The sequence below is a fragment of the Anas acuta genome, chromosome 1, assembly GCF_963932015.1.
Source record: "Anas acuta chromosome 1, bAnaAcu1.1, whole genome shotgun sequence".
Classification (NCBI taxonomy): Eukaryota; Metazoa; Chordata; class Aves; order Anseriformes; family Anatidae; genus Anas; species Anas acuta.
The window spans coordinates 84,944,323-84,960,754 of record NC_088979.1 but is presented as its reverse complement, the minus strand read 5'-3'; the positions used below and the strand labels follow the sequence as shown (position 1 = coordinate 84,960,754).

The 16,432-nt window shown below is 44.4% G+C and overlaps 1 protein-coding gene and 1 long non-coding RNA gene across 2 annotated transcripts in view; both read left to right on the top strand.

The window, feature by feature from the left end:
* Window positions 1-2,446: 2,446 nt before the first annotated feature.
* LOC137858614 (uncharacterized) lies at window positions 2,447-3,261 on the top strand. The gene is made up of 2 exons (XR_011097884.1): window positions 2,447-2,503; window positions 2,996-3,261. It is a non-coding gene; the product is annotated as an uncharacterized lncRNA (long non-coding RNA).
* A 1,000-nt stretch (window positions 3,262-4,261) lies between these two features.
* LANCL3 (LanC like family member 3) overlaps window positions 4,262-16,432 on the top strand; it is a 32,168-nt gene continuing 19,997 nt past the window's right edge. The window contains exon 1 of the mRNA XM_068686590.1: window positions 4,262-5,019. Coding sequence (XP_068542691.1) covers window positions 4,480-5,019 — 540 coding nt within the window. The 5' untranslated portion in view covers window positions 4,262-4,479. The remainder of the gene's footprint in view (window positions 5,020-16,432) is intronic.

The window sequence follows — 16,432 nt, the reverse complement described above, 5'->3', positions numbered from 1 at the left end:
TGCAGCCCCTTGGTTGCATGGGCCAGCTATAACTCAACTTCACCCACCAACCGAATGGGAACAGCCTGGCTAGGAGGCAGAGACCATGGTGAGAAATGCAGACACAGGACAGGCCTGGGAATAAGATGGCCACTGTGAAAAGTAGAAAACAAACAAGTAAGATGCCAGATCTTATTAGTTTCACTGTTCATAGCCTGGCTTGTTTAACAACAAATACATGCAAGTCCCAGAACGTAGGTCTGCTGCATAAAAGCAGCAAGAGCAGTCAGTGTAATCCCACTGGAATTCAAATGATGTGGGATAATTTAAATATTTGACACAGTATTTAACATAATCTCTGTGAAATGACATGCTTTATCTTCTGATAGACAACTTTCCTTGTGATGAAATGGCAATATGTGCACTAAAACATCACTTCTGTCATGCAGCAATCGTGTTTGTATTATCGACCACGCACAAGTAACGGAGTAAAAGGCTGGCTTAGGAAAAGAGCTTCCACTGTGCGATGCCAAGAAGTACTTCATTTTCAAAATAGGTTCACACGTCACTGTCAATTATTGTCAAGGAATGAAAATTCAAAAGCTTTTGTGCGGCTGGTGAGCAGAGTCCATATACTATAGGACAGCTCAACCTGAGAAATGAAAAAATACTTATGGTAAGAAACCATAAGTGTAAGTCTCTGAGCAACCAGAGACTGCCAGGACAAGGATGTGGCTGGTGAATGACAGTGGTGTGAAGCCCCTGGGAGCACCCCTGCTGTGTGACTGGCACTCCTGCCCAGCCTTCTCGGTGTGTTGGCTGCTAGCACAGTCTCTGCAGTGCACAGTGGCATTTCACTCTTCAAGAACCCATGGCAGGGAAGGTAGATGAAGGGCATATGGGGAAAATGGGTACTTCTTTTCTAATGGGGACATGAAACCGCTCTGCCTAATTCATCCACTTCTGCCAAATGCTCAAATCCAGCTGCCTATCAACCACGCACTGATTGCAGGGCAGGGCCACAGATGGTCCTGTAAACCCCAGAGCCACTCAGTAGGAGCGTGGATACTCAGAACAAAGCCTGAGCAGGCAGGGAGAGGAGCTAGCTGCAAATGTGACCCACAGTGGCAAAGCTCTCCTGAGAGGGAACAGCAGCACTAGGCAGTACAGGGTACTGATAGCTGATTTCCATATGCAGCGTGGGAATTCAGCTAGCATTGAATTTAAGAGCTGGTGTGCTCAAACCAGCCTGAACAGCCACTAGCACAACCCTGTTCATGTAAGCTACGTAGCAGTTCACACCACTAATCACACATCTGTTGCTGGAGCTCAGCCTGGGTATGTGAGCCCAATGTTTCACCTTCAGCTCGGGAGAGAGGTGGAATACAGAGTAGGAACAAAACTGGCAACCATGTGGGAATGCAAAAACCCTAAAGGCCCACTAAATTGATACATCAGTAAAAAAGCATGTGAGACAAATGACAGACTACACTTTAAGATATTTGTTAGGGGATGCCTCCAGTCCTGACACTACAACTGTGGACACACTACTGTGCTCTGTCGGAAATATCAGATGCCTCTGATTCCCTAAAGGAATATGTAAATAAGCAAGTGGATGTGAATAAGCATGCAGGAACAACTACACCACCAAGTAGTCAGCCCTATTTGGAGCAGGGTTTGGGCTAGATGACCTCCTGGGGACCCTCCAAGCCATGGAATAACTGCAGTTATTCCATCGTTGCACGTTTTATCAACACACTACAAACACATACCCAGAATATGCGTTCTGTAAGGACAGATTTACCCAGATGAAGAACAGTTTTGAGGCTTCCAGTCCCTCCTCCCCCAATACCTCCACCCACCACACCTGTGTCACACCCTTTCCTAGTATAACATGCAGCTTGCCTCCAGCTGTGTGGCTTCCAGAAGCACAGTATGCCTAGGGGGCACAAACCAGTGCAGAGGGGGTGAAACAGAGGAAATTCACTTTTTTCTCAAGCTGAAGCCACACACCATAGGCCAACAATTCCTCTTGGACCACAAAGGAGGGTACACCTCAGGCTATGATCTGATGAGAGACACATGAGGAGTCTCAGAGGAGACCTGATTGCTTTCTCCAGCTACCTGAGAGGAAGTGGTTGGGAGCTGGGGGTTGGCCTCTTCTCACAGGTAACTAAAGATAGAACTGGAGGGAATGGCCTCAAGTTGTGCCAGGGGAGGTTCAGGTCAGAAATGAGGAGACACTTCTTCTCAGAAAGAGCAGTCAGGCGTTGGGATGAGTTGCCCAGGGAGGTGGTGGAGTCACCATCCCTGGCGGTGTTCAAGGAAAGGTTGGACGTGGTGCTTAGGGATGTGGTTTAGTGGGTGACACTGGTTGTAGGGGGGTGGTTGGACCAGATGATCTTGGAGGGCTTTTCCAACCTTGATGATTCCATGACTCTATGATTCCTCCTTCTCTTCCAGTCATATCAGGAGTGCATCTATGCGTGCTTTGAGTGAAAAGGATACAGAACACATCTTATCTGTAAGCATGAAACTTTCGTACATGAAAACACAAGCAGTTTAAGACTTGGCCCTTTATTTTAAAAAATAAATATGTATACAGCTATAAGAAGCATTTCTGTAATTTTTCTTCAACTCTTCTGTTGCCTTTGGCAGTTTAATACTCCTGTACAAAAAAGGTACAGCAGAAACTGTCATTCTCATTTCTTGCTGATTGCTCCATGACTTCGGCTAACCCTACAGTGTCTAAGCACTCTTCATTTTGTCAAAAGACTCTTGAGAGCACTGAAGACATTCCTCTTCTGCATGTGATTACTGACTCCTTTCTAAAAAATATTGTATCAGTCTTACTTGACCCTCCTTAAGAATAGCATTGCTAATGCACTGATTTTCCTGTGAAGTCTTTATTTTTCTTAATGTCTTTGCTGCTGAGAGTGGCAAAGATCCATTTCCACTTGGTGAGATTCTCAAAAAGATGTACCTAAACCACAGAGACTCACTTGGTTTCTTTCAGTGCAGGGAGATAAGGACCTCCAGTAAAGGGATTCCTTCATCATCAATGGGACGACACTATCCGGGACACCCAAAAAGCCTGAAGGAAACTATCAGTCCTTTAAATGTGAATAAGACTGAAAATATGAAGCAAGCATCCTCAAAACGTGGGGAAAAAAATGTGTCAGAATGAAAAACAAAAATTCCAAAATTTCACTTACAAGATCATTTTTTTAAGCCTGGACACCCAAGGCTGGCCATAACAGTGCAGATATGTATACCCATGGAGTGGGCAAAAGTCTGTCCATATCAGTGCTTGTAGAATGGGCTAATACAAGCCTAGAAGTACCACGAAGATTTTTAGAGAGGTATAAAGAGTTTTGCTTTCAGAAACTGACAACCAAGCATCTTCATTAATTTTCTGTTTATTAACTTACATTTCTATGCCAATGGTGTCATCTTTTGTTATGACTCAGCACATCACAGTTTCCAAAAATGGATGTAAAAGAGATGACTTTATAAGAAACATTTTGATTTGTATCAACTCTTATTTGGTTTATTAATCTTAAATGTATAGCATTTGCTGATAAGCCACTGACATATCTGTTTGAGAAATGTAGGGAACTGTTAGGGAAATGTAGGAAAAAACTAATCTGAGGAGAAAACGTTGACCAGAACATGGTGAATTCAAAGGAATCCAACAGCAACAGCATGGTGCTTGAAATATTTGCTGATATGGTTTAGTGGAGGACTTGTTAGTGTTAGGTCAGAGGTTGGACTAGCTGATCGTGGAGGTCTCTTCCAACCTAGACGATTCTGTGATTCTGCTAAGTGTCTTAACCCCAAGCCTACCAGAGGCAATGGGATTCTTTGAGCTAAACCACGTTATTTGTTCTGCTGTCGTGTACGGGGAACTGGAAGAAAGGTGTTACGTGCAAAGGAGCTATGGAGCCACAGCTCTAGGAAAATATTTTGGCGTCTAGAGGAGTGTGGTTTTGGTCTTGCTAAAAGCTGTGCCAGCCCTGGCTGGAGCCTCTGGCAAGACGCTTTTTCCAGCATCCATGGGGAGGCCCTGAATCACTGAAGCTGCACCTACCAGAGGAAGTGCCAGGGGCTGCCAGCTGACCAGCAGTCACGGATTTTTGACGATAAATTCACTCCTGCTTGCACCAGCTCACGTACCCAGGGGCAGACGTGACAACCGTGTATTCGCCTCACACAGGAGCGGCTCTGAGCGCCCGCCTCGAGCTTTTCCTTTGCTGGTGGTGGCTTTGTTCGCTTGCTTGTGTTAACCAGCGATCCACCCAGCGCCCGCTCCCCTCATCCCAGGGGGCTGCCCCCCGAAGGCCCGCGGGCAGGGGCCCCGCGGGCGCTGCCTCCCCAGCGCCCCTGAGGGCGGCCGCGTCCCGCCCGCCCCGGCGGCCCCTCGCCGCCTCCCTCGCTCCTCCCTGCCGCGCCGCCGCCTCCCCGCCCGCCGCCTCCCCGCCCGCTGTGCAGAGCCGGGGCATGGCGAGCCAGCGCTGCTTCGCCAACCGCTTCGATGACTACCAGGGGGCGGCGGCGGGGGCGGCGGGGCCGGATGCGGAGGCGGCCGTGCCGCTGGTGACCGCCACCATCGAGCGCATCCTTCGGGAGCTGCCCCCCCTGGGCAGCTGCCAGGGCGGGCTGTACGGCGGGGTGGCCGGCGTGGCCTACATGCTGTACCACGTCGCGCAGTGCCCGCTCTTCGCCCCGTCGCGGGACGCCTACCTGCGGGCGGCTCGCCGCCTGGTGGACGCCTGCCTGCGAGCCCAGGAGCGGGGCGGCGGCGAGGCCGATACCCGCGCCGCCTTCTTGCTGGGAGGCGCCGGGGTCTACGCGGTGGCCGCGCTGGTCTACCGAGCCCTGGGGCTGCCCGACTTCGCCCGGCCGCTGGGCAAGTTTCGGGAGCTGAGCGAGGTGTGCGCCCCGCTCTCCTTCCTCGAGTGCGGCTCCGACGAGCTCTTCGTCGGCCGCGCCGGGTACCTGTGCGCCGCCCTGGTGCTGAAGCAGCGGCTGGGCATGGAGGTAAGGGCCCGGGGAGCGAGCACTGGGGTTAACAGCACCGGGGCTGGAGGCTGCCGGCGCGGTGGGTAGCGCGGTGCCTGCGCGGTGTTCGTCAGGTTTGGGTCCCTCGCCCCGCGTTAGGTCCGCTCCGCGCTCCCTCTGTCAGCCCCCGGTTCGCGAGTTGGTGTGCTGCTGGCTCTGCTTCCTCCCGGGAGAGCTGTAAACGAAAAAATGGTTGTGTTATCCATCAGCATATCCAAACTTTTCATTCCAACACCATTTTCGATGAAAGTTTTGTAGATGCGGCAGGACCGGTCTGAGGGGATGATGGCTCCTCACAGAGGTATAAGCCACCTTTGTAGCTCAGCTTGCACTGGGGGACCGTGTCCCGGTACCTATATCCTATATATCTGGTGTTACTGTGACATACCAGCTCTATGAGATCGCACCCTGCACCCCGCTGCTTCATTTATTTCCCCCTTTTCTTTGTTTTGCACCCTTGAGAGCAATCGCTGAACAGTCCTTGCGCTTGGGAGAGCAGGTGCAACCTCCTGAAGCCTTCTAGCGGGCAAAGCAAAGAAGGGGAAAAGCTCTCCCTCTTTGCTTGCTTGCTGAAAAATTATACTTTGCAGCTGGAAAGAGTTAAATTTCCCCACAGGTGAGCACAGGTGCGCACATATGGTGGAATCCCTCTGGCAGGTGAGTTAAGGACAACCATAGGGGCTCTATTTTGCCATGGTTGCAGTAAGACGTAGTCTGTGTCCCCTTGCGGATGTTTTAATCAGTTACTTACACATCCTTCCATAGTATTATTTATTCTGTCACCACCCTGTAATTTTAAATGTTCAGTGAAAGAAATAAATCAAAATGTTTTAAACTGTTAAGTATTAATAAAAGTTTCATTTTTTACTTTTAAATAAAATATTGTGCTCCTTAAGTGAGCAAGATGATAATGATCAGTAGCCTGTGTACCCGTGCTTTAGCAAAATTTGGGTGCGCTGATAAAAATTCCCTTCCTAATACAGGGTTATTTTAATTAGTGCATTGCCAAACAGGATCCTGCATCTTTTAACAAATGAGGAGAGGGATGCCCAGAGAGAGTGCATGCTTTTTTTTTTTTTTTTTTACCCAAGGTCAAACAGAAGGCCAGGTACATCCCAGAATAGAAGCGACGCCTTGTGATTCTAACTGCTGGAAAATGCTACCTCCTGTAATTTGATTGTGCACAGTCTCACATGGCTCATTGCAGCATGTTTTCTTGTGGCCCACGTTCTTCTTCTGATGCTGCCGCGCAAATATTTCTAACACAAAGTGAAATCCATTCACATTGAAATTTGGCCATTGCTGCCCATATGGGTATTTATTCCTCTGAATAAGTCAAATTGTAACCTACATATGAGAAATCGATTGCCCTTGAAGAAAGGCTTTTTGAGCAAATTTTACAATTACTGTTGTGGGTTTGGTTTTTATCTTTTCCGGGCAGGGCAGGAAGGGGACTGCTTTATTTCAGTCAATACTAATTTAGCTCAGCTGCTGTGCTGTGATGTTTTGGTCCTTGCTAAACTGTTTCAGGGTTTTAAGGCTTCACATATTCTTAAGAAAGTCGACTGACTGTCCTGAAAGGAGCTGTCAGTTGAATAACATTGTCCTCCTGTGAAGAAGGCATTTGCATTCTGCTGGTTTTCAGACTTCTAGGCTAATACAACATTTTTCCCCAATGAATTAATTGTGAGATTTTGCATGAGTAAGGATTACTCAGGCAAGAATTAAGAGGAGCTGACCTTCTTGATGCAGAAGACACCGTGCGTTAGGAAGGATGGTTGTTTTCATCCTTTCTTTAATCTCTATTATGTTGTAATCAGTACTTTGCAGAGAGAGAGAGAGGTGAAATGTTGTTCCTGCAGAAACAACACATCATTTGTACAAGGTAGGCATAGATAAGGTGCATGTACTTGAGCAGTCCTTAGCCCCTGTGTTTTCACTGTTAAGGGGAAATTTTGTTTCTGCTCTGTCTTCACCAGGTGGCTCTTTTTCTGATGTTTCCAGTGTTGCTTCATTATGTATTCTTTGGGAAATCCGTCAGTTCTTCTTTCAATTCAGCTCACCGAGTCTGTTTGCTCGTGCAAACAGCAGTAAGAGACCATTAAAATGGTGGTCTTGCCCCCCTGTTCAGACAGTATTTTATCCTCTCCTCATGGTTTCTCAGCGATGTTTCTGTCCCATTTCATGGCCGATGGAGCATGGTGTGCCTCAGCAGTTGCAGTGCCTCCGGCAATGTCACTGTCAGATGACGGAGGAGAAGGTACAGAAGTTCAAGCGGCTTCTTGCATCACCATCTGCTAGGATGTTACGGCCTTTTAGCGCAGCTCAGGGTTTCTTTCAGTAACTGGCTGGACCGATGGGCCTGACTGACGTTCACTAACTGTGTTGCAGCAACAAAGGCAGTGACCAACAGCACTACATACCACTGAGGAGGCAAAACTGCATCACCGCCTGATGGTGTGGTTTCAGTTGAGAAGCAGGAGCAGCAGTTTTGAAAGACATCGTGAGCATCATAAGAGTTTACCCACCACGTGTGGGTAACCTTTCTATCTCTGTAGCAGAGAGGTACCTCAGGTTCTTTTTCAGACAAATGAGATGCTATGACATGTAGTGCCTGGGAACTGACAGGTCCAGCAAGTGTATTTCTGGGGGAGAATGAAAATTATTTTTCATTCATATCCTCATATTTTTCATTCATATCCTCAGATGTCTCTGGATGCCGTTACTTGTTCCTCGGTGTCTTCCTTCTACCTAGCGTTTCAACGCTATTGTATGTTACTTCTCTATTAGAAAAAGAGAAATTATGAGAGGAAGGAGCTTCCTAAATCCTGCCTAGAACGTGTTCCTTTAGGATTTTTAAAAGTGCAATGTAAGATTATTCATGCTGAACATGTTGTTTATGAAAGACACTCGATGGATTGGTCCTACAAAGGGGGGATCTGCAAAATACCCACTGAAGAGGTGCACCCCCAAGTTCAAAGTACTTATGTTGGGCTTTTTATCCGACCCATGCCTGAAATGGAAGGGTTGTCCTTTGACGTGAGGTTTTATTCCCTTTCTATACCCATTAAAGTCATCTATGGAAGAATTTGCCTGTTAATCTGAAATGTGGTGTTTGTAATGTTAAACACTGCGATGCTAGCTGGAGCTCTACTGATTTCATTATTTCATTTTACACAGGCCACTACACAGCCAGGATGTCAGATTTTGCCATAGAGGATTTAAATGAGATACCAGTAAAGATTTTTTTAAAAAAAGCTTTTGATCCTAGCCAGCTTCTTGAAAATGTACATTTTTCTGTCCATGCTTTCCCAAGCCTCACTGGACAGATTTTGCATTAATTTGCTTAAATTGATGAATTTCAACCGGCAGTTGAAAATGGGAGTTTTCTAAAATAAAAAGTGAAACAAAAGGAATTATTTAAACCTGGATTTGTTTAGAAAGCATTCTGAAATGGTTTGGGTCTACATTTCAGAACCACTCCATTTCTCTTCATCAAGGCAACACAAATCTTTATTTTAAGCAGCCTTCAAATCCAGAGATCGGGGCACCTCAATAATGGCCACCAGAAATCAGCTCAACATGATGGGAGACGAATATCCAATTGTAGAGGTAAAGCAGAAAATTTAGGTTTTAAAATGTTGAATTTCAAGCACATTGTTTAACTGCCAGTAAATAGTGCTGTAGTAAAGAGGTTTTGGTGGGGATCCTGCCAGGACAGGAGATTTGATTGATGCAGGTTTGACAGTGCACAGACATTTTATGTTCTGTTGCAGAAATACGGATTTCAAAAGCTTATGGCTAAAGAGTGGTAGTAATCTGCCATTGTCTGCTAAAAATAATTTTATACAAAGGCAGTGTCAGATATTTTTGCACTTTTTTGTGCTGTTGGAAAATTGCTTCCCAGTGTAGCACCATCTTTTTTGCTGAAATAGCAACCCAAGCTGTAATACTGACATTACAATATTTGTGTTTAATAAAAAAAACCAACACATATCCAGAGGAGTTTCTTATATCCAAAATAGATCCTTACTTTGCCATCTTCCTTCAAACTCCTTTAAATTTCAAAGTTAGCAAAGTTTAAATTTCAAAGTTAACTTCTAAGCCTTGACGGTTCAGTCATCATGCTCATCATCGCCATGGAGTGCTTTCAGGTCACCCCTTGGAGTCTGTCAGCACCTCTCCTTGGCCTGCGGGAAGCGGAGGTATTGAGTGCACGGTGTCTTTGCCCTCTGCAGAGCTGCCTCTGATGTGCTCCTAGCGTGAGTAATGGGGTCTGAGGAGTGAAATAAAGCAATCAGAATGAGGGCGTTTTTCTAGAAAAGGTGCTGTGTCCATTCTGCTGAGTGCATGCAGTGGCTGAATCTCCCGAAGCACCCAGAGCTGCCTAGGGATTTCAATCAGCAAACCAGGGCCAGCAGAGGCACAGGGCTTGGGGTGGAAGCTGGTGATCTTCAAAGTGTGTGTTATGGACAGTTTGCTAGCAGTCTGCAAGAAGTTTCTCATTCTCGTTGCGTGATATTTTTCAAATTTTTTTATGTTGTATTTTATGTCTATGTCATATATGCTATTATAATTGTGTTTCCACAGAGAGCTATATTTGACATTTATGTTTTTCTCCATGACAGAGGCTAATAGTGATTTTTTGGCTTTCTTCTGACAAAAGACCGGGAGACACAGTTAATTGCAAGGGTGAGGTGTCAGGCAGCACTGAATGACACAGCAGAAGGAGTGTGTGTGGGTAACGTGTGAGGGGGGGGAGTATGGAAAGGCAGAGAAACAGTAGAGGCATGGGAAAAAATGACATTTCACAGAAACTGAATGGAGAGGAGAAAAAAGAGTCAATTAAAAATATTAAAAAGCAAAGGAGATAAAATACTAGCAAAATGTAAAAACGGAAGTCTGAAGAGGAGTAGAACTCAAAGATGAATGGGATAAGAAAAAGCAAGAAATAGCTTGGGCCCTGGAGCAGGGGAGATTTAAATCTGAAAGTAAAAACCAACCAACCAAACAAAACCAGTTTATCTGGTAAACTGTTGTGGTTTTGATGGATAATGTACTCAATTTAGAAGACAAGCATACAACGGAAGAGTATGGACAGGGAGAAAATGGATTATGGAGGGGGTCAATGACTAATCACTGCATTAGGTTGAGGAAACATACGTTTTTTGTCTGCGTGGTTTTTGCTTGTCACTCTTCTGTTACTTCATTCTCTTTGCATAAGCACACACACTTACAGAAATAGCTGTCATCTAATTCAGCACTTGCAAATTCAGAACACAACATTATGTCTTATACCATAATTTCTTTCTGTAACGAATAACTGAGATAACTACCTGATGCCTGGAAGCAAATACGGACATGTTCATGGATATTCCTCTATTTGCTTCTAGCACTTAAATTCTCTTACTACATGCACATAGTATCATAAATTACTGTGTAACCTGAAGAGTAATTCTGTTAGGAAACCTTATTTACAAGACTAAAGACATAGAAAAATGAAAGACTGAGCTTCTAGTGAGAGAAGAAAGGAGCTCCAGGCTAACAACACCAATGAAGAAGTATCATCCTCTGCACTTTACAGCACTGAGATTAAGGGATAAAATTAAGCCTTGCATTTCTTGATAGTCATTTAGTACACGTTGTTAAAATATTAGGTGTGTATATAAATCACAGCACAGCTGTGCACCACAACTAGCTGGGCTCAGGTGTAGAAACCATCCCTCTCTCTCCTTCCTCCACTAAGTCGATAGACCCTCTTCTTTCTGTTAATTAATTTCTCTCCGTTAATTCAGCTGGACAGTCTTAAAATGGACCCAGCACCCTATTGACAGCCTATGTAAAGATTGCAGAGCAGGTGTCCTGTGGTTGTGGATGCTCAGCCAGTAAGCCACTACCCTCAGCCTTGCCTCCAGGCAGCAGAGGAGCTCTATGTATAAAGGAGCTGGAGGCAATTAAAACATCTGAGTCCCATGGGCCTGCTCTGCTGCTGCAGGAGCATCCTAGCACAGCATCGCGTACGGCATTTGTTAAAAACTGGGGTCTTGTCAGCTAACTTAAATATCCCCTCCTCCAACACCCCCTCCCCCCCTTTTTAATCAAAATTCAATATATGCAGTCAGGTCACCATTTTTGCTCAGGCATTATGTCAAGATGCCTCTGTCTTGTGTCTGTCATGCAGTTCTTTGACTATTGACAAGAATGAGATTAAGCACTGTGTGATGTTGTGTAACCTTCTGTCCACTCCGTTATGGCAGAGCTCAGCTAAATACAGTCAAAACCAATTATTCCTTATCTACGTTGTAGGATTATTTTCAAGTGATAGTGAGCTGCTTAATTTTTTTCAAGGAGTAGGAAGGCAAAATAATTGAAATAGGTATTTCGTTCCAGGCAAACATGATCAGAAGTATCTTAATAGCAGTCCAAGCTGTTGCTGAGTCATTTCGTGTTTCTCAGATTGGTGTATTTTGATGTGTGAGAACAGAAACATAAATCTATTTTTGCCACAGTTTGGCATTCCTGAATTCTTCATTTTAAAGGCTTAATATCTCTTGTAGAAGACCGGTGTAGCACGAGTGAGATGGAATGGGTATCAGCATTGAATGATCCAGGAAAAAAGAATTATGCCAGATAGAGAGACCCGGTTGTCCAAGGCATTTGGTTATTTTGTGTGGCTAATTCTTTTCTTCACAGAATACTTCTGTCCTCTCATTGGTGCATTTTTATTTATTTTTTTATTTCATGTAGAATAATAAATTGTTAGTAATGTAATTGGGGATGGTGAGTTGGGAGCGTACTCATCCAATTCAGATTTCGGTGTCAGGGAAGTGGAAGCTGCTCTTCCTGATGCGTGTGCCTGGGGCTAGCAGCAGCATAGGACAGTCGTTTAAGCAGCTCTCCACTGATGAGTCAGTGCATAACTTACTGGAATGTGGTGGGTATTGCAGATTCTGTATGGCAATTTTGCATAATTTGTCTGCTCAGTCTTGACAGTGATAACACAGAACCAAAGAACTGGTGGGGACCTTGAGGGGTGGCTTAGGCTGTCGCCTGGCCCCCAGGCAGGTTTACCCGTGCCTGTGTCATTTCTGACAGCCTCTCTCCAACCTGTTCCAAATACCTGATAGTGGTGGAGGTTCTGCAGTCTGCCCTGGCTGTCAGAGGCACTATTTTGTTACCTTGCTTATTGGAAAGTCTAGCCTAATGCTTAATCTGAGTCTTGCTGTAATTCAAGCCTGATATTCCTTGTCCTCTCCATTGAGAAATACTAAGGAAAGTTTATTCTGCTCCTCTTTACAGCAGCCCTTCATATATTTCAGGAGTGCTTCTATTTCTGCCCATAATCTTTTCTTCTCTAAACAAACCATCCTGTTCCTCCTAATCTTCCCACGTGCATCATGTTTTCTACACCTCTAGTCATTCCCATGTGCTTTGCCAGACTCCCTCCAGCCTTTCCTGAAGAGTGCCAGAAGCTGGACATGTAGTTCTGGCACAGCTCTTTCTAACCGAGCAGAGATTTAACTTTGTGTTTCTTCCAGGTCGTGTTTCTATTTATACAGCTCAGTAAGGTGTTTGCATCTTGCACCAGCATGACACTGACTCACATCCATCTCATGACCTGCTATAATCCAGCAGACTTTTAATAGGTTGCTGCTACGTGGATGGGTATTCAGTAGGACCACTGAATAAGCGAAGCAGGTAGGAGGTCAAGTAAAGTCAGGGAATCACCAAGACACAGAAGTTGTGCTGTAATAAGCAAAGTGAGAAGTTTCTTCAATGACAGGGGGGTCGTTTCATTAATATCAAATAGATAATCTCCTTTCCTTTGTTCTCTGAACAAAAATGGAAGTATGTTACTCAATGCTGTAATACTAGAAGTACCATCACATATTCAGGGGACATCAGGCAGTGGTGAGGTTTCCTTCTGGAAGTAAAGTTTTGAAAATATATTTCAGAGACCCATATTAAGTCATTATTTAGTCCACATTAGAAATCAAGGAATAAATGAAATATGAAGAAGTATCTGGAGTTTAAACTTACTCTGCTCTCGTGATTTGCTTTTGTTGCTAATGTAGATATAAAGCGCCATATCATCTTGCATCTTTTGTCTTTGGTGAGGACTGTTTTGTATATTCTTGGATTCACCAGCAGCATGAGTCGATGGAAATCTATCCTTTTATTTGGATAAAAGTTTCTTATAGCTTCATCCAGCATCACCAAAGGTGTTTTGGCTCACCAGAAATGTGTTCTAACAAAAGCAGAGATTGTCTTGTAGTAAAATAATACTGTAGTCGGGTTGGAAGCATCACCCTTGCTGCAGATGTTCATAGTATTTTAAGCTTGCCACTTTCTCTAGGTTCTTAATTTCTTTGGAAAGCTGACTTTGGATCTCTAGGTATTTCTATTTGCCAGCTGTGAAAAGGCTAACCTTACACTTTGTTGTTTCAGTTTTCTCAGGCTAAACCAGAGATAGATTAGTCAAAATTGCATTTATAATAGCAATGGCCCCCAAGATACACATTTCACACGTACCTGTTTAAATGTGATCAGAAATAAGATAGTCAAATATGTACTCGGTGAAAATTCTTTGCACTAGAACAGCAAAACAAACTTCTTCAGACCCTTTAAGTAAATATTGATTTGTTTGTTCTTGGTCTTGCAGAGCTGAATCAATCATGAGCGTGCTTATGCCAGGCTGCTGTTTGCATACATACACGTTTTTGATAATGCCAGCAAAAATGTCCGGGAATGATGCTTATGTACTTCTACAAATCCAGAAGACAAAATGTAGATGGAGTCATAGTAGGAATGCATTCATATTTTGATTTTGTTCTCTAAGAACTACGGAACTGTTAGCTTATTTTGGTAAATAATATTGTGAGGTAAATGTTAACAAAAACCAACACAGGTAAGATGATTCAAATTCAGAGTTGAATCTGAAAATCTTTGGAGGGGTAAAATCCCCACAAGTGGCTGAGCAGTGTAATGACATGTATTCACTTATATTTGGATTTGGCTCAGAGGCGTAGAGTCACAGCCTGGCCAGGACTGGAAGGTGCCTCTGAAGATGTTCTGGTCCAACCCCATGCTCAGAGCAGGTTGCTTAGGGCCATGTCCAGCTGGATTTTGAAGATCTCCAGAGATGGGAGACTCCACAGCATCTCTGGGCAACCTGTTCCTGTGTTTGACCACCCTCACAGCAGAAAAGCTCTCTCTTTTCTGCCACTGGGTACCACTGGGAAGAGCCTGGCTCTGCCTTCCCTACTGCCTCCCCTCAGGTGTTTACACCCATTGATAAGATCTCCTTTGAGCCTTCTCTTCTCTAGGCTAAATAATCCCTGAGCTAGTATGTGGAAAGCACCTGTTGAGGGGCAGAAAAATTCAATTTTAAGTACAAATTGCAGTCATTCCTGCCTCTTTCCCCACTACCAGGTTCTCATCACTATTGCACCTACTCTGACTTCCTCTATGGACTTTGATGGGCAAAGCCTTGCAGTTTCTTCAGTCATGTCCGATCCCCTGCAGCTGTCAGCAGGGAAGATCCTGCGTGAAGTCCAAAAAGGTCAAAAAGAGCCATTCAGCACCACAAGCTGCCATGCAGCCTTTAATACCAGTCACGTCCCTCCTTGTCAATCTCAGCTGTATCAAGGAAAGACAAACTCTTCTGCCAGCAGCTAAATATTAAGGTTGACAAAATTATTATCAGTTCTTCCAGGTAATTGAGCAGAAATAGCTGCCCAGGCCGTCCTCTCTCATGTCACACAGTTACTCTATAGAGCTGCTGAGAATAATCATGTAAAACGGCGAATCTGGTGGCAGAGGAGTGTGGCACTGAGTGCTCCCAGGGCAGCGATCAAACAATGTAGCCTGTGGCATGAGGTAACAGTGATTGCCATTAGTTAACTACACAGCACTTTGAGATCTTCAAATGCAAGGTAACAGCTAAGTGCGGGGAATGCTTGTTAATTTTTGTTGGCGGTGGGATGGTTTGCCTTACGGCTGCTGATCCTCGTACTCTTTTCCTGGTGAAGTTTGAACCACGTCCATGTCTTGCGGCACAGTGGAGTTGTACTCGCAGAGTGTGCAGTACGTGCAGTCACAACGGAGAAGTTGCACAAAGGGAAAATTGGTAGCATTTCCTAATTTTATTACAGCATCAAATGGCAACCTTTTAACAAGGAGAAAAATGCAGATCTTGTTACTTCCCAGCTTAGTTATGTTTTTGAAGAACATGGTATTCCACCCTTCCTCAGAGTAATCCCATGACCCTCACTCTGCCCTTCAAGAATAGCAGTATTGAATTAGAAGCAATTGGCTGTATCTGATGTATGGCCAGAATTGCATTTGGATTTGTGGGCGTATTGCCAGGCAATGCCACTGGAAGCTCTTAGGCTACTGTCTTTTATTTCAGAACTGTCTTGTCAATGTGCCTGGGAAAATCTGGGAGCCAGCACAGAGATCACCAGGACTTTTACTACCTCAGTCAGTTCCTATGGTCTGAGAGCAGGGCAAAATTCAGATGACTCAGAGGACTTGATCACCTTCATCTGGTTTTCCTCCATTACATTGTCAGCATTCTTCTTGTAGTTTCAGCTGATACTTCTACTCAGCGGCTTACTGGCGTGGCACAAATTGCAGATCATCACAGAAAGTAAAAGTGGCGTGAGGCCAGCGTGGAGTTCTCTAGAATTACCTTTGCTTGAAAGCAGTGCTGATGCTGCTTTGAAGCGATCCATTTATGCTTCAATTAGCCAGTGAATTATCCTATTGTGTGGTTTAACTCATTTAACTAATTTTGCAGGTAGCAGTGTTTTTCCTCAACAGCAAATATTTAGACATACTTCTAGATGTCACATGCCTCATAAACATCTACATAACTGGACTATGCGTGTAAAGCAGCATGACTCAGAAGAATAAAGAGGTCTTGTGAGACAAACAAGAGATCTTGTTGTAAATAACAGAATTATAAAATTAGTGGCTGATGAAAGAGCAGTAGCCAATACCCTGTTTGCATTTGAATAAAGGTTTTGATACAGTGTCAAATATAATCTTCCTTGAAAACTTAATATATGCTGACTTGGATGGCGACATTGAAAATTTAGAGTTGGCTGAAAGACCACAAGCAAAGCTAATCATAAATGCTAATAAAAGGCTGATGTAGGAACCAGCCTTATGTATTATCTTCATTAATGATCCAGAAGAGGCAGCTTACCGGATAAGAATTGCTTTGGCTCCTAAACTGACAGAAGTGCCAAATACTGTATGCAGGAAGAAGGAAGGTATGAAAACAGTTCAAGAGATTTAAAAAATGAGCTAAAAGAAGGTTTATTTTTAGCAGTACAAGTACATGTATCTGGGGAGAATTATCTGTAATACTTATCCTCTCTGCTAG